Source organism: Nerophis lumbriciformis, linkage group LG07, assembly GCF_033978685.3.
Source record: "Nerophis lumbriciformis linkage group LG07, RoL_Nlum_v2.1, whole genome shotgun sequence".
NCBI lineage: Eukaryota > Metazoa > Chordata > Actinopteri > Syngnathiformes > Syngnathidae > Nerophis > Nerophis lumbriciformis.
Genome location: NC_084554.2, coordinates 28,775,001 through 28,793,187, shown reverse-complemented (window position 1 = coordinate 28,793,187; position 18,187 = coordinate 28,775,001). Strand labels below are relative to the sequence as shown.

General features: G+C 39.4%; 1 protein-coding gene across 1 annotated transcript in view; it reads right to left on the bottom strand.

Moving 5' to 3' along the window:
* Window positions 1-18,187, bottom strand: part of LOC133605413 (uncharacterized) — a 646,046-nt gene that overhangs the window by 597,763 nt on the left and 30,096 nt on the right. Inside the window, exon 3 of the mRNA XM_072913499.1 lies at window positions 3,793-3,854. Within this exon, the coding sequence (XP_072769600.1) occupies window positions 3,793-3,854 (62 nt within the window). The remainder of the gene's footprint in view (window positions 1-3,792; window positions 3,855-18,187) is intronic.

Genomic DNA, 18,187 nt, shown 5'->3' with positions numbered 1-18,187 from the left:
ATAGAAGGTCGGGAAAAGAAATACTGGACAAATAGGCAAAAAAAGATAAAAATATGATGTTTTAGAACTCTCGCCGATGTCAACACACGTCTAAGTAAATGCCCCTCAAACTGCTTGATCCTAAATCTTTTCCCTCTTACTTCTTAATCTATTACACCAGTGGTTCTTAAACTTTTTTATCAAGTACCACATCACAAAACATTGGCTCTCCAAGTACAAACATCAATACAGTAGCGTTGTAGGCCTAAGTTTTCATTAAAAACAAGGCAGAGGTTTTATTTAACAAATACCGGTATAATTATCATTTTTGGCCACTGTACCACTACACACAAAACAGAGGCTCTGTGTTTGAATATACCTCGGGGTCTTGTTCACGAGTGAGGGAAGAGTGGATTGTGAGATCGACAGGCGGATTGGTGCGGCGTCTGCAGTGATGCGGACCCTGTATCGATCTGTCGTGGTGAAGAAAGAGCTGAGCCGGAAGGCAAAGCTCTCAATTTACCGGTCGATCTATGTCCCTATCCTCACCTATGGTCATGAGCTTTGGTGGTTCGGGCATCTGGTTAGAAGGAGGTGTTTACGGCACGTCCGACCGGTAGGAGACCACGGAGAAGACCCAGGACACGGTGAAGAAACTATGGCTACGATGGTGAGGGAGGATTAGAAATTAGAAATCTACTACATAAAAAGATCGTATTCAACCAAAAATCTGAGTTTCGGCTTTGTTCCCTGCGATATGAACGTAGTCAAGAAGTATGTTTGGCGAAGTCAAAGTGAGGCTTTCAAACCTCCCAACACAGTAGCAATTGTCAAACACGGTGGTGGTAGCATCATGTTCTGGGGCTGTGTTGATGCCAGTGGTACTGGTGCGCTGTACTCATGCATATATTCAGGTTTCATCAAACATATATTGACATAGTTTCCCTAAGGGAAACTGGGTAAGACACAGCACACTGACAAAGCTTAATCTATTGTTACTATAACAATCTGCAAGGTTATTACAGTTCGCTTCTATTTCTTCCCCTCCATCTATCTGCTTTCTTTTGTAATTCAAGTTATCATTACATATATGTGTTGTTCCATTTGAAACAATTGTATTGTTGATAATAGAGGTTATTAATATTATTATTCATTATAAATAGTGCTATTTCTATTGATATTTTTATTGCTCCATTTGCAGTGCAATAATGTTCATTGTCATTTCTGTGTTATTAATATTTACTTCACTAACTGTATAGTCCTCGGGAAGTACAACCTGAAGCCTGACCTGCTGCTGACCTTCTACCGCTCGTCCATCGAGAGCCTGCTGACCTACTGTATTACGGTATGGTGCGGAAGCTGCACTGCAGCAGACAGGGAGAGGCTGCAAAGAGTGGTCAAGACGGCTCAGAAGATCATCGGCCGCCCTCTCCCCTCTCTGACGGACATCTACACCTCCCGCTGCCTCAACAGAGCCAGTGCCATCATCAAGGACAGCACCCACCCTGGCTCTGACCTGTTCCACCTGCTGCCCTCTGGGAAGCGCTACAGGTGCATTAAAACCAAAACAAACAGGCTAAAGAACAGCTTCTTCCCCAGGGCCATAACCATCCTGAACGGACTGCCCCATTGTCCCTCATAACTGCCTTCTCTTCGGTGCAATAACCCATTCCACCAACCACCCTGTTTTTGTTTTTTGTTTTTTCATGTATATATTCATTTCACACCATATTCATTGCACTTCTACATTTTTTATATTTTTATATATTTGCACATTGTTTTTCTAGCATGCACACATCGCACTGTATGGAATGGCCTCAATCTCGTTACCTTGCGTAATGACAATAAAGCTGATTCTGATTCTGATTCTGTATCTTTGGTATCACTTTTTGTATCATATTTGTACATATCGTATTTGCTGATGCTGTTCTGTTATTGTTGTGGTTGTTGTCTCTTTGTCTTATCTCCCTCTTTTCCCCGCAATTTCCCCCTCTGTCTTTCTTTTTTCCTCTTTCTATCCCCTCCTGCTGCGGTTCGGCTGCGCCAAACATTAATATAAATCCATTCATAAGGCAACAAGAGAAGAATCCCACACTTCTCTTTTTTAAAGTAAATCTACATCAACAATATGAATTGCCTGAGTGGCTGGACAGGACAACAACATATATAATAATAATAATCATGGTTGTTATGTGAATTGAATTTAAAAAAAATAATGAACTGTATCTATTCAGTGCATGAGTATGGTTACACTGTAGAAAAGTTATTATGTTGTGCTCGATTCATGATGTGTGAAAGTTAATATAAATCTCTCTTCAAGGGAGGTCTAAAACAGAGGCGGAGCGAGTCTTTAGGGGCCTTACAGCACTGCATGGTGGGAAACATCATTTAGGGATTTACATATTGCCATGGGGAGAGTGCTGATGCGCTTATCTGCTGTGAAGCTCAGCCTCCCTGAGGAGGAGGATCCAGTCCCTGAGGACAACTTTACTGTCCCCTTCTTCACTACATGGGGAACCTGGGTTTGTGTGCTTGTAGTCTTTTATTAAGTTAGCATTAGAGCAGTGTTTCTTAACAATAGGGCCGGGGCCCATTGGTGGGCTGTGAGCGCCCCCAAGACAGCCGCCAAAAAATCTGAAGAAGTTACTTAAGCGCAAAAATTATGACTATAACTTAAAAACTTTCATTTGCACTTTCATGTTATTTAAGAAACATACATTGTATGATTGTTTATTATTAAGTTAGAAAGTATTTATATTAGCATTGCGTAATTGGATGTGAATGTATTTGAATGAATAAATGTATTTATTCCGGCAGAACTATATAGCAACACTTCATCACTCTTTGTAATTTGACAGACATGCAACGGTACCCACTGAAAAGGCATATGGGAAAAAAGCAAGAATGCTTATCCATGCCCCGCCCCTAATTTACAATCAACTTATATTTTGGTTATTGATGTTGGTTATATAGTCCGAGTTTCAACAGCAGATTTGATGGATACATTACAATTTCAGAACAAGAATAACACTTTGTCAATAGCATTGAGCGACCATGAGAGTAGCTCCATCTTGCCTGGGTATCTTTCGTTTTCTGAACCCTTGTCTGGTGTTATGTGCCTTATTCCACAGTGAGTTATTTTGCACCTGTGTTCCACAGTTGAGATAGTTCAAACATCTAGTCATGTTTTTGATAGTTTCCCAACAACACATTTTTTACCGCAAGGTTGAACACTCTTAGGCTAGAAGACAGTTTAATTTCTCCGCTCACATTGTCCCACAGTTTCACCCCCGCTATAGATAACGTTTGAGCTTTGAATGTGGAATTCACCATGTTATGTTTGAATTTCAGGACACCCCTGAGTTCATGTGGACCATCTCTGAGTGAAAACAGACTCTGTATATTTGCAGGTAGAGCCCTTTGTGAGGCCATAAACATAACTTGAAGGCTACTGTATTGGATTATATCATGTAGTTTAAGAAAATTACTCATTTTTATTTATTATTATTTTTCATCAGTTTTTAGGAGTCCCTTCTTTTGCAGTATATTTGATTAGTATTTAATTATGTAATCAGCCTGACGTCACTCTTGACAATATGTGTCATTAACACATGCTTTCGTATCATTTGAAAAGGTTTTTACTGTTAAACTGTAAGTAGGTTACATATAATTATTGAATACGATTAAAATCAAGATATTACTGTTACTGGCATGGGCTCCTCAGTAGTGGAAATGTTGGACCCCGAGGTTAAAAAGGTTAAGAACCCCTGCATTAGATAATGTCTTGAATTGCCATGAGTATACTATACATACTTTTGGGATGGTCCATCAAGGCAAGGTAGCAACAATGTCCTCAGCTCAACAACATCGGGCACCTGTGTAAACAAACAGGAAACAAAGTATAAGAAACAGTACAATCTGTCTCTGACATATTGGCAGAGTTAATTTCCCTCATTTTAGGGAATTTATTTTGCGGAATGTAATTGTCTCGTGTTGTAATGTGCAATCAAGTTTGACGGAGCGCCTCTGCCCTACCGCTGGAAACAAGCATCTTGATCACGGCGGCAACAAAACAGGGAAGAAAGACATGAAATTAAAATACAAATTGCCACTCGGAGAAGAGACAAACATCTTCTGATTTTGCTTAAGAACATGCTTGACAGTACAATCAAATACGACGACAAACTTCCCTCCGAATAAACAAAGACAGAGTAAAAAAAACTATTTTAAATTAGATTTAGGGATATTAAAAGGGACCCTCAAATGCTGACAACATTGTCCCTTATTTCATAGTTTTGGACCTAAAACATGATGTCTACAGGTACAATTCCTCTCGAAATAGACACAGTAGTGCTGTCAGGCTTGTTTTCTAATGAGTTTCAACAAATTCTGCAACACCCACTTTTAGTTCCTAAATGTGGATGGGCCTGCATCAGCCTGCTAACGTCACTTGCAGAAGATTGAAGGCAATCTTATATTACGTAGCATGTGTTTTGGTACCATCTTCATCCTGAATCACAATATTGTTGCCCAGAATTTGAAGGAATCAGCAAATATGTCTGCCAGATGCATTGTTGGAGGTTGTAGCAATACAACTAAAGAAGGAGTCAGTCTTCACACATGTCCAAATGATGGGAATAATATGAACGTATGGACCTCGTCAGTCAAATTGACCTCGGCAAAATGGGACTGATCAAGGCAAAGCAAGGCAAGATTATTTATAGAGCACTACGCAATTCAAATTGCTTAATCCAGTGTTTTTCAACCTTTTCTGAGCCAAGGCACATTTTTTTAATTGAAAAAATCCTGAGGCACACCACTAACAGAAAACAATGAAACTCAGCAGCCGATATTGACAGTAAAAAGTTGTTCTCGCAATTGTTGGATATGAACTCAAACCATAACCAAGCATGCATCACTATAGCTCTTGTCTCAAAGTAGGTGTACTGTCACAACCTGTCACGTCACGCTGTGACTTATTTTGAGCTGTTTGTTGTTTTCCTGTGTGTAGTGTTTTAGTTCTTGTCTTGCGCTCCTATTTTAGTGTTGATTGTCATGTACGGATGTACTTTGTGGACGCCGTCTGCTCCACATGCTGTAAGTCTTTGCTGTCGTCCAGCATTCTGTTTTTGTTTACTTTTGAGCCAGTTCAGTTTTAGTTTGCCTAGCCATCCCTAAGCTTCAATACCTTTTGTTTATTTTTGGTTTGAGTATTAGATACCTTTGTACCTGCACTCTGCCTACCGCTGTCTACATATTGTGATCACGACCAACCATGTTACAGACATCCACAAAGCAATTAGCTACCTGCTGCCACCTACTGATATGGAAGAGTATTACACAGTTACTCTGCCGAGCTCTTGACAGCACAGACAATAATTACTGGTTTGCAAAAAATATTTTTAACCTAATTAAGTCAAATTACATAATTTCCCACGGCACACCAAACAACATATCACGGTACACTAGTGTGCCGCGGCACAGTGGTTGAAAGACACTGGCTCAATCAAGCAAGAGGAGTGTAATTTACAGCAATCATTTTAATATTTCTGACTTCGAAGAAGATAGGTTTTGGTCGAAGTTTAGATGAAAAAAAAAAAAAAGAAAAAAAGACTAAAGCCAAATGTCATCCCTAAAAATGTGTGTGTGTGTGTGTGTGAGTGATAATGGGGGATCTGGGTCATCGGGGTATTGTTTTTAACTTTGTAAAGCACTTTGCGTTGCATTTCTTTTAAGTATGAAAATGGCCTTATAGATACATTTTGATTTAAGTCAAAATCTGCAGAAAAATGGAAAAAAAAAAGAGCAGACCTGGCGCTCAAAAACGAGAGAAAAAGTAGGTAACCTGCTAGTATTTAATTTGTCGTCCTCTTCCACTGATATTTACCTCAAGATGCTTGAGGAAATGCTTAAAGCGCATGAGGAAACTCAGGCTTGGGGACATGGAAGAGCCGGCAGGCCCAGAAATTAATGTTTTGCTCATAATGTTTTGCAAGTAATGATCAAGTTTCCCATGTCTTTTTCCACACTCTCTGTACAAGGAAATGGGCTCCAGTTCTGTAGATGATGTCACACAAGGAGGGGGCGGCATATCGAGTGTGGCGATGGAAAGGGGGTGTCAAGTTATGTTTTGTTTGTACTCTCCCCTAACTTGAAAAGGGTTTTGACTTTTTGACCAGGGGTCAGTGTTGGGTTAGTTACTGAAAAGCAGTAACTAGTTACAGTTACTAGTTACTTCATTTCAAAAGTAACTCAGTTACTAACTCAATTACTTACACCAAAAAGTAATGCGTTACTGTGAAAAGTAACTATTTAGTTACTTCTTTTTTCTTTAAAGCTCCAATTAATGCCCTTTTAGCCTTCATTTCAGTACTGTTATTGTAGTGGAGAATAATACAATCTGTTGATCAACTTGACATGCATTTGCATCACTCAACTCTGCTAAGCCATGTGGTCTACATACAACACACAAAGACAAAGATATGTTACAAAGGCCAATTTGTTTCTGGCCAGAACAAATTGACAAAACTATTTTAAATAGCTGCAACATAACATACATAAGTAACAAACAGCATAATAACAGCATAGATGTAAACCAAGAAAGGCACACACTACATACACAAAGTCTAACCAGGCATTTTCTTCCTCAAGTAATTCTTATACAAAATCATGTCTGAAACCCAGAACACTACACATTTCCCCAGTTTTAGTTTAGAGATAAGGAAAGATTGGCCTGGCCCACTAGGATCCCTCTTTATGTTTGTGAACTTTATAGTCTATACATTTAGAGTGATGTGATAATCAAACACTCTAGAAGTCTAGAATGAAAGAGTATATAAGAGAATTGACAGCAACGTTCCCTCTCAGGAGCGCGCATGTGCAATTGCGCACTGCTCAAGCGTCCTCTGCGCACGGCAAATCTATGCCATGCACAAAATCAAATAAAAAAATAAGCGCATAACAATTTTCCACACGACACGGACACGACAGAGAAAACCGTTTTCGTCATCATTGTTCAAATATTGTAACGTCTGTCGAGACGCTTTGAGGACATGAATTCCATCCATCACTTTACTGAGCAAAACTCTTTACTGTCGGCCATAAACACATCACCAAAACATTAGTAAAAAAAATTATATCTAGCAAAACTGGTCATTTTTTGCAGTACAAACCAGACCAAAAGCAACTTTGTTATATCAACAGCAGCCGCTCGCTCTCTCACGTGCGCCAACACTTGCACATATGGCACTTAGCCAGTGATGCGTTTACAGCCACACAAAAAGTCGGACAACTCCAACACCACACATAAAGTGTAATTCCAGGTCGTTACACTATGATTTACCAATCAAATGTGTGCTTATTCTAGTGTCATTTATTAGGAATCTTAATTTATAAATATTAATCATTAAATGCTGTTAGTATATTAAATAAATACTAATAAAAATATATTTTTTACAAACAGGAAGTTGCAGGAATGTACACATGATCCCCTGCTTACATCTCATTGTGCAACATGTGAATGTTTTAATGGGAACTAAATGCAATGTCTGAAAGGGGTACAAATTATTTCCAAAGCAGGACCTCCACCCAGACAAACAATACAAGTATACAGTTCATGAAAAACAATATTTTTTGTTATTGTCATTATAAGTGGGCCTAAACACTTATATTAGAAATGGAAATGACTGCTGTCATTTGATTATAATAATAAGAGAATGTTGTCTGTCTATCTGTGTTGGCCCTGTGATGAGGTGGGGACTTGTCCAGGGTGTACCCTGCCTTCCGCCCGAATGCAGCTGAGATAGGCTCCAGCGACCCCGAAAGGGACAAGCGGTAGGAAATGGATGGATGGATGGAGATGTAAGTTGTTATTTAGTGTGGTTTGGGACAGGTGTGCTGCTGGTGTAGCCACAGTGTGCACGTCTAAAGTTGCTCACATGGACTCCACTCAATGCTCAGGGAGTTTTTGCGTTTGCTCACACATGAACAATTAGAGGGAACATTGATTGACAGAGTGTGTACCTTCAGCGGTGAATGGTGGTGGTGGTGGAGGTGAAGTGGCATCAGAGTCTCTGTCTCTCTTTACTAGCTTCGTCGAAGCATGTTGCTATGTAGCTTGTTTCAGCAGATTTGAATTGCTGTTTTGGGCAGTAGATGGCATCTTTGATCCAAAGCACAATTTACATTTAACTAAAATGTTATTTTCTTTGTGCTCGACAAAAGAAAAGTAGTGAAAATATCTCCATGTTAGCAAACTCGACTTCTGGCTACGCCATGATCAGACACGCCACCCCCCCCCCCCCTCGCTCCCCACACTCACACTCAGACACACCCACACAGAGCGCATGTCTCTCTCTCTTCTCCGGCTTGTGACACAAGAAGAATCAGAACGCAGCGCTCCGATAAAACACACTTTATACTACATAAAAAGTAACGTAAAATAACGCAGTAACGCATCATCTAGTAACGGTAACTGAGTTACTGAATATAAAAAAATAACGCGTTAGATTACTAGTTACCGCCGAAACTAACGGCGTTACAGTAACGCGTTACTTTGTAACGCGTTAGTCCCAACACTGCCAGGGGTTACACTGGGACTTCACTCTTTGTTTTAATCCAATGATGAGACAAATCTCTGTTTATCCTTTTATTTTGGACTTGATGGTCTCTTTTTTTTCATTCCATAGTTGTAAGGTGAAAAACCTTTGGAAAAGGTGGACAGATACAAAAGCAATTAGGGACCAATATAAACAAATTACAAATAAACCATTTTTTAAAGTAAGAGTGTTTCCAAAAGTACATATAGTGACCCTTAACAGCTTGATTTGGCATTTAAACATTTAACAACCACTTGGCAATTAAAATAAATTCAACACATCAAATCAAAACATCAAAATAATATAAGTCATCTCACCGTCAGCCACCCTGGTCTCTGTAAACAGTTAGGCACTACTGCATTTGGCAAATTTTCCTCGAGCAGTCTTTGTTGGCCTGAAGTCTGAGCTGGAGCTGCAGACTTAAAATGAGTGGATTTGATTGCTTCAGGTGAGAGCCCTCCTGATTACTGATGGTCTTCAGCTGTTGGGAAATGTCTGTAATTCCAGTTCTGTCCTCTGGTGGTAAATGGGAGCCAAACTCACAATTGGACATGAGGCCCTTCTGTTTGAAGGCTTTGTGTAGAGTTTGCCATAACAGGGTGTGTTCCAAACACAGTTAGGTATATACCTATTTCTCTAAAATGAATTGATATTGTGGGAAATGACTGACAGATTCATTTTCAGGAGCAAAAAATACATAATGAGAACTTACTAGCGAAATTTAAGTCATCTGGAAGCTATGAGTCATTTTATAAGAATGAAAACTAGTCCAATGGGATGGAGTCCATGAAAAAAGATAGCAACCCAGCACTACTGTTGAAATATTGGGTACTATCGTTGTGGTGACAGGGGCCACTCGGGGAAAAGGAAATCAATATTGACAGCAATGACTCACTGGTCAACACATTAGTGTGTGGAGGAGTGTGTGCATGTGTTTGTATGCTTATAGCATGTGTGAAAAGAAAATTTAAATATACTGTCAAATAATATATATTTAATATTATGAGGTTGTAGCTTTTTAATGGTTATAATTATTCTAAAAAAATGTAAAGAAACTACTAACTACACTGAATTTAGTGTGTAAAACAACACAATTCGGAATACAAATTCAAAATCTTGCTGCTTTATATACTTCAAAAGATAAATACACCCTGCTGTTTGTATTCAGTCCTGCTTTTGCGACATGTCATGTATTTAAAAAATTGAAACCTAGATGCACGTGCTTCACGACAGATACAATCCAACCCCCCAAAACAATAACATTGATATTCCAGTCCAGCTGCAATAAGAGACCGAGGCACACGTAGAGGTCAGTGGCTAATATAGATGGACTGGATGAATATGTGTGCATGTCTTTATATGCATACCTTATACCCTTGGGTTAGAAGGAGTTACGACCTGCTTACATTATTAAGGTGAGTAGTCGGCTGCCTAAACAGCTAGTCAATTCATTAAAGATGCAATCCCTTAAGTACATGAATAAGCACACGGCCTCCTCTATTGCTCTGTTCCTGCAACTGCAAAGGAGACACAATATTGGAGCACTTGAGATAAATCAGAAATGCGAGCAAATTAATAATAAGGAATAAAACAACATTAGCTGATTAAGTATGTACGTGTGCAGAGTGACAGCTAGAATTTACAGGCAGGCAGGCGGGGACGGGTGTCCGGAATAAGGTCTCATTACGGATCATGGTGCACGTTCTGTTGGCAATCCTTCACCTGCGGTCTTCAGAAAAGGCAGATGATAATGAAGCCTATGAAGGTTATGACCACAGAGGCTGGACTTATGGAATTAAATGTCTGTCTGTGTTATTACAGTAAAAGGAAATATAAGATTGTAATTGTAATAAGGTATTCGTTGGGGTTTGTTTCTCAGTCACTTAGTCAGTTAGCTAGTTAGTTAACATCACAAAAAATTCTGGGTTGATCCACATTAAACTTTCAGAGAATGGGATAAGTAACAATTGATTAGATTTTGGGCCTGATCCAGATAATTTCTACAATGTTGACTAATGTTTTTGTTATGAGCCTCAACTTCCTTGTGTGTGTAAGCTAGTGTGTCCCCCTCCGCCACAGAGACAAAAACAATGGCCGACTGACCGGAAGGTTCAATCCGTTTCTTTCATTTTGCTGCATATGGCTCAAAAACATATGGGCACCCTTTCGGCAAATTTCCTAAATGGGAAAAGGAACACTTTGGGGGTGATACGGATCACTGTCTGGATATACAAGTTTAGATTGGGGTCTGAAGTTGTAATTATGAAAGACCTTAATGTGTCTTTAATTTATGTTTGCATTGGAGCTAGCTCACAATTAGTGCACTGAAAGCTTCTCCAGCAGGGTTTCCCTTTAATGTATTGGATTGTGGCGGTGCGCCACGTCCAGTGAGGGTTGGAATCCGCCAAGGCTGCCCTTTGTCACTGATTCTGTTCATAACTTTTATGGACAGAATTTTTAGGTGCAGTCAGGGTGTTGAGGGGATCCGGTTTGGTGGCTGCAGGATTAGGTCTCTGCTTTTTGCAGATGATGTGGTCCTGATGGCTTCATCTGGCCAGGATCTTCAGCTCTCACTGGATCGGTTCGCAGCCAGTGTGAAGTGACTGGTATGAGAATCAGCACCTCCAAGTCCGAGTCCATGGTTCTCGCCCTGAAAAGGGTGGAGTGCCCTCTCCGGGTTGGGGAAGAGATCTTGCCCCATGTGGAGGGGTTAAAGTACCTCGGAGTCTTGTTCACGAGTAGGGTAAGAGTGGATCGTGAAATCGACATGCGGATCGGTGCGGTGTCTTCAGTAATGCGGACGCTGTATCAATCCGTTGTTGTAAAGAAAGAGCTGAGCCGGAAGGCAAAGCTCTCAATTTACCAGTCCATCTACGTTCCCATCCTCACCTCACATGAGCTTTGGGTTATGACCGAAAGGACAAGATCACAGGTACAAGTGGCCGAAATATGTTTCCTCCGCCGTGTGGCGGGGCTCTCCCTTAGAGATAGAGTGAGAAGCTCTGCCATCCAGGAGGAGCTCAAAGTAAAGCCGCTGCTCCTCCACATCGAGAGAAGCCAGATGAGGTGGTTCGGGCATCTGGTCAGGATGCCACAGGAACACCTCCCTAGGGAGGTGTTTAGGGCACGGCCGACCGGTAGGAGGCCACGGGGAAGACTCAGGACACGTTGGGAAGACTTTGTCTCCAGGCTGGCCTGGGGGACATAGACATAGGGGATGGGTCAAATGCAGAGAGTAATTTCACCACACCTACTGTGTGTGTGACTATCAGTGGTACTTTAACTTTTAACTTTAACTAACCTAAGACTATTGAGCAGTACTGTTAATAAATACATATTTCTGAAGGAAGTAGGTGTCTTTATTGATATTTAGCACATGCCTTCAATAAATCTCAAGCTGAATTCAAAAGCTGATGGCTAAATAATGTCATGATCCGTTGTCCGGATCATGTTTTTGTTATGTTCTGTTAGTTTTGTACTCTTTTAGTTCCTGTTTGACACCCGAGTTTGTTTTAGTTACCATGGCGACTTATGATTTTCACCTGCCTCTGGTGTTCGGGACGCACACCTGCTTCTAATCAGAGGACTATTTAAGCCTGCCTTTGCTAGTCAGTCGCGCTGGCGTCATTATTGGTTTCATGCCACAGTTTCGTGTTTGTTCTATTCCATAGTTAATGCTAGTTGTTTCATGCCATAGTTTCGTGTTTGTTTCATGCCACAGTTTCGTGAGGTCCATGTCTACAGTTTCATGTCCTAAGTTTTTGCCTTAGCTTCTGCGTGCGATAGGCACGCTTGCCTTCGGGTTGTTTTCTGTTTTGTACCTCGTTGATTGTTTCTTAAAATTAAATCATGATCCTACCTGTAAGTCCTGTCCGGAGTCGTCCGTTTGCCTTCCTGGGAGAACGACCCCACAGTAAGCGAAAACCACGTCATGACAAATAAGAGCCGTTCAAGAGGTGTACACTTCATAATCCAATTAGTCAACTAGTTGTTAAAATGATTGATGACTAGTCCATTTAAAAATAGTAGTTACGGGCAGCCTTAATAGCAGTGTGTAGGAATATATGATAGGATAGACTTTAGTTATCGCACAATGGGGAAATTCTGTGGTTGCAGTGCAGATTGCAATATGTTCCATCGCATAAATGACCTAATCCTTATAGTTTTAGGAGGGCCCAATGGAATAGCATCTACAAATCTGAAAAATAATAATTTCACATTTGATGACTGCAATGCTGTTATTTGTTGCTGTATAGTATTATAATTTATTGTCACTCTTTTTAGGTCTTTGATTTTGCGCTTTTTCATACGCACAAACAATGCTGGAACCCAATCACAATGTTTAGTGAAATAAACCTGATAAATATTGAAAGCAAATGGCAAACTTTAACTTACTGTTGAGTAGAGAATACATGATCAATAGGTATTACAATCTGCAGAAGAGACCTGGCTATAAAATAATAAAACAGTCTTGTGTTAAGTAAATAAATGAGAAAATGTTTTCAAAAGGTGCTACTGACACTCCTCTGTTGTCGTTCACATTTTCTGTGCGCCAATTATATTCCTTTATCAGCAGCCTCCAACCTTGTAACATTGTCCTGTCTCCTCCTTTCTCATCCACTTGCCCCTCACACTTTCATCCCTTCTTTTCTTTTTTTCAATATCTGAAAATAGCTATCCATTTATGCAATCATTTCATTTTGCTTTCCACTCCTAGTTCCTTTTGTCTGGAGCTAGGTTATCTGAAAATCAACTATCGGGAGGAGAAAAACTAAAGCAGACGTGTGTGTGTGTGTGTGTGTGTGTGTGTGTGTGTGTGTGTGTGTGTGTGTGTGTGTGTGTGTGTGTGTGTGTGTGTGTGTGTGTGTGTGTGTGTGTGTGTCACCAAGTATCAACTGAAATTAAACAGTTCACAGTGATGACGAATAGAAGAAATAGACTAGCTACTTTTTGGAAAATCAAGTCATGGTCTGCATGTTTAAAGTGAGTGTAAGCAAAAACATTTTGAAGATGTGAAATATTCCCCATTGGGAGCTTGGCTATGTGTAATGCAAAAATGATATTAGCCTACAGGGACAAATAGACAAGTAAACTATAACACTATACTGTAACCATAGGGGTAATCTGATCTGGGTTTTATACTGCCGATTCCTATATCGATCATCCATGAAAGTGATACCAATAAAGATACACATCACATGTATTAACTGTATGTTTTCTAATAATTATTGGTGGGTTAATTCCTATGAATCTACTTGTTAAAGTCTTGTTAATAGCTGGTTACTTTCTGCTTAGTTACTCAGACAGCAATGTCTTTATAGAAGTCTAGATAGGGGTATGACGTTTCGCATGGGAAAAGACGTTAATCTCTTGTATTCATGTTAGCATTTAAAATAGCTAGTGATCAGTGTGCTGGCTGGATGGGTTAAATAATTGGTTTGATGGATATATTTTAGATTTTACAATATCAATTCACAAGGCATACAATAATTTACGGATTTTGGCCAAAACCATTTGAATGTATGTTTATGTACTTGTTAGCGCATCTTTCCAGTTTGTCCGACTTTGGAGTTACGTGTCCATTTTTCCCTAGACAACGGCTACAGGGACCATAACAGTAAACATTCATGTTATATTCATACATTCACTGAGGTTGGTGAACCTTCTCCAAAAGAGAACTCATAGTATAAATGTGTACGCAAGGCAGTGCACCAGTACTAATTTGTAACAATAAACAACATTAATATAATTCGGAATTCAATTAAAACGTCTTTGAAAAAAATTGCCTATTAGTCGCAGAGTCTGTGTGTACGTATGTAACGATGTCGGTGGTTAGTATTTACCATTTCTAAAGTTAATTATCGTAAATCCGTCATTGGTTACCACATTTTAAAAAAACTCAGAGATACTGGCCATTTCCTAAAAAATGGCATGCTAGCTTAAAGTATGTAATAATTTAATGTCAAGTCATCATTTAATGGCCCTGATATGTCAAAAGGCATTAATAAATCATGTTGTTTTCGAATACGTTTATAACTGATAACCGTAGTTCATAGTCTCATTTAAAAATTTGATTTACAGCCCCGAAATATTATTGTTGTTTTCATTTCGATGTCCCGCCGTTCCCCGTTTCACTAATTAAAAAGTCTGTGAGTGTGTCACATCCAGGTTGCCAGTTACGCACCGCCCTCTTTGTCGACCTATGCCACTGGTAAAGTTACTAAACATGTCAGACCTTAGTAAATCTAAAAGGCGTCGTTACAGTTCTCAACGTATTCATGACAAAGCCAGGAACAAAATGAGGATTTGTATCGGGGATGCCTTTGAAAGATGGAGACGATTGAAGGAGGAGATTTTTTCATCTGACGCCAAACTTGCTAATTTCTTCCCTGATAGGTAAGTAAGGCATTTATGTTTTCTTATTACTTGTAATAAATGGAAATCGACATTTTGTATGTACAAAACCCAAAACCAGTGAAGTTGGCACATTGTGTAAATCGTAAATAAAAACAGAATACAATGATTTACAAATCCTTTTCAACCTATATTCAATTAAATACACGGCAAAGACAAGATATTTAACGTTCCAACTGGTAAACTGTGTTATTTTTTGCAAATATTAGCTAATTTGGAATTTGATGCCTGCAACATGTTTCAAAAAGGCTGGCACAAGTAGCAAAAAAGACTGAGAAAGTTGAGGAATGCTCATCAAACACTTATTTGGAACATCCCACAGGTAAACAGGCTAATTGGGAACAAGTGGGTGCCATGATTGGGTATAAAAGCAGCTTCCATGAAATGCTCAGTCATTCACAAACAAAGTTGGGCGAGGGTCACCACTTTGTGAACAAATGCGTGAGCAAATTGTCAAACAGTTTAAGTTTACAACGAAAGCCATTTATCAATAAACACCCAGCTGGGCCCGAGGTCATCTAAGATGGACTGATGCAAAGTTGAAAAGTGTTCTGTGGTCTGACGAGTCCACATTTTAAATTGTTTTTGGAAACTGTGGACGTCGTGTCCTCCGGACAAGAGAGGAAAAGAACCATCCGGATTGTTCTCGGCACAAAGTTCAAAAGCCAGCATCTGTGATGGTATGGTGGTGTATTGGTGCCCAAGGCATGGGTAACTTACACATCAGTGAAGGGACCATTAATGCTGAAAGGTACATACAGGTTTTGGAGCAACATTTGTTGCCATCCAAGCAACGTATTTTTCATGGACGCCCCTGCTTATTTCAGCAAGACAATGCCAAGCCACATTTTGCACGTGTTACAACAGCGTAGCTTCATAGTAAAAGAGTGTGGGTACTAGACTGGCCTGCCTGTAGTCCAGACCTGTCTCCCATTGAAAATGTGTGGCGCTTTATGAAGCGTCAAATACGACAACGGAGACCCCGGACTGTTGAACAACTTAAGCTGTACATCAAGCAAGAATGGGAAAGAATTTCACCTGAAAAGCTTCAAAAATTGGTCTCCTTGGGTCTCAAACATTTACTGAGTGTTGTTAAAAGGAAAGGCCATGTAAAATATTGGTGAAAATGCCCCTAAAAATGCCATTAAATTCTAAGTTAATGATTATTGGCAAAACAATTAAGTCTCTCAGTTAGAACATTAAGTATCTTGTCTTTGCAGTCTATTCAATTGAATATAAGTTGAAAAGGATTTGCAAATCATTTTATTATTTTTTTTATTTACGATTTACACAACGTGCCAACTTCACTGGTTTTGGTTTTTTTTAAACTATATCGTCCAATACAGTCTATGATCTTGTCTAACAAAGCTAGTATATTCGTGCAACGAATGCTTAGCATGCTAGCCCGGTCAATGACACATCGACATATAGGCTAACGGGGGAAATATAATATAATCATCCAACTGACAGGGCAAAGTATATTTTTGACAAATAAAACCTATGTGGATATACGAAAATATTGCTGCTTAACTTTACAAATACATTTGGCTAATCGACATCAGTAAAATGTGGCATAATTACTTAGTAAACCATCTTGCAAGAAGCATAAACAAGAGCAACAGACAGCGTAGGACTCGTCGATTGCCATTTGAAGTTCCTTGGAGTAAGATTCGGATTCTGCTGCGTATCTGGCAACATCAGCCATGGAGAGTGGGAGGCGACTACAGAATTTTGACCGTGATATGCAGTACCATTTCTGGCCACATTACTACATATGGCCCCTTTAAATTCGAACATAAATACAAGACACATTTACGTTTCAAAAATAAACCTTTGTTAAAATATTTCAGTGTGTGTATAAGTACATTTTGAGCACATTCAACAATATCCTGATGATAATGATAACCGGGATAACTTGGGTTACAATTACCATTATATGAGATTTTTGTAACACTTTAGTATGGAGAACATATGAACCATTAATTAGTAAAAAATATTGGCTGTTAATTAGTCATTATTAAGTACTTATTAATGCCTTATTCTGCATGGCCTTATTATACAACCAGTAAGCCAATAACTAAGAGTCTTCCCAGCCCTAACCCCAACCCTAATTGTACCCCTAATCCCAACCCTTATCCTACCCCTAACCCTAACCCTATGTCAATAAGCAACTAATTAATGGTTCATATGTTCCCCATACTAAAGTGTCACCAAGATTTTTATATTGTTTCCTCCCTATCTGCGTGTTTGCTTTTTATGGCTTTTTGCAACAACGAGGGAAAAGAGTGAGAAGAAAAGCATAATTGAGCAATGTAATTTATCCTTAATCAAAGTTAAGGCAGCGTTTTATTGTGTTTAAGTGTTGCTGTGAACTGTGGTTAACTTCTTTTTTTTCACACTTAAAAAAGTGAGAATATTTGCAATGTTTCATCATACCTCCACATGCATCATTAACGTTGCATTTTTTTTTAATATCCACTGTTGCTATTTTCACATTTGCATGCCAGTTACAAAGGATAGGATATTGATTCAAGAGACGTCTGTAAAGTTTTTATGAGAGTTTGTTGGATCCTGAAAACTTTCATTTTTATTTCCATTACTTTCAGGGGTAAAATTGTTTTAAAATCTGGTCAAATCTGAGGTTGCCAGCATTCCAGAATGTCGCTGTAATAACTTAATTTATACATGCAATAATATGGATAAACTAAAGTTATCATATATAATTAAAGATAATACAGGGGTTATCTAACCTTACCTCACACATGCAGCAGCCAAAATTTCACGAATAAACTTTTATTTCAAATTAAAGCATTACAAAATAAATAATTGCATAGTTTAGGTTGCTGCTGTGGCCGGAGTGATTCAGGTGGACGAGTTACAGTTCCATTCTGAGGCTGATATATTAACGAAGGTTTACGAGGGCAGAGTACTACATATGTAAGTTTGGCCTTATGGCTGACCTTACAATGCACTTAGTATCCTGTACAGGGAGTAATGCTGCAGTCACTCCCACAAGCCATTTATTCCAGCTAAAGACCGCCAAGCACTCATAAATCAGCATTAGGAACCTCTTCCAGTCTCTCTCTCACTCTCGTTTAGTTCCCCACCTTGTCTTGCCTTTCCTTCTTTCCGTTTGGCCCGATTTGGCCACTTTTCCCCTCTTAGTTAAGCATCCAAACAACTGGAACTTCTCAACT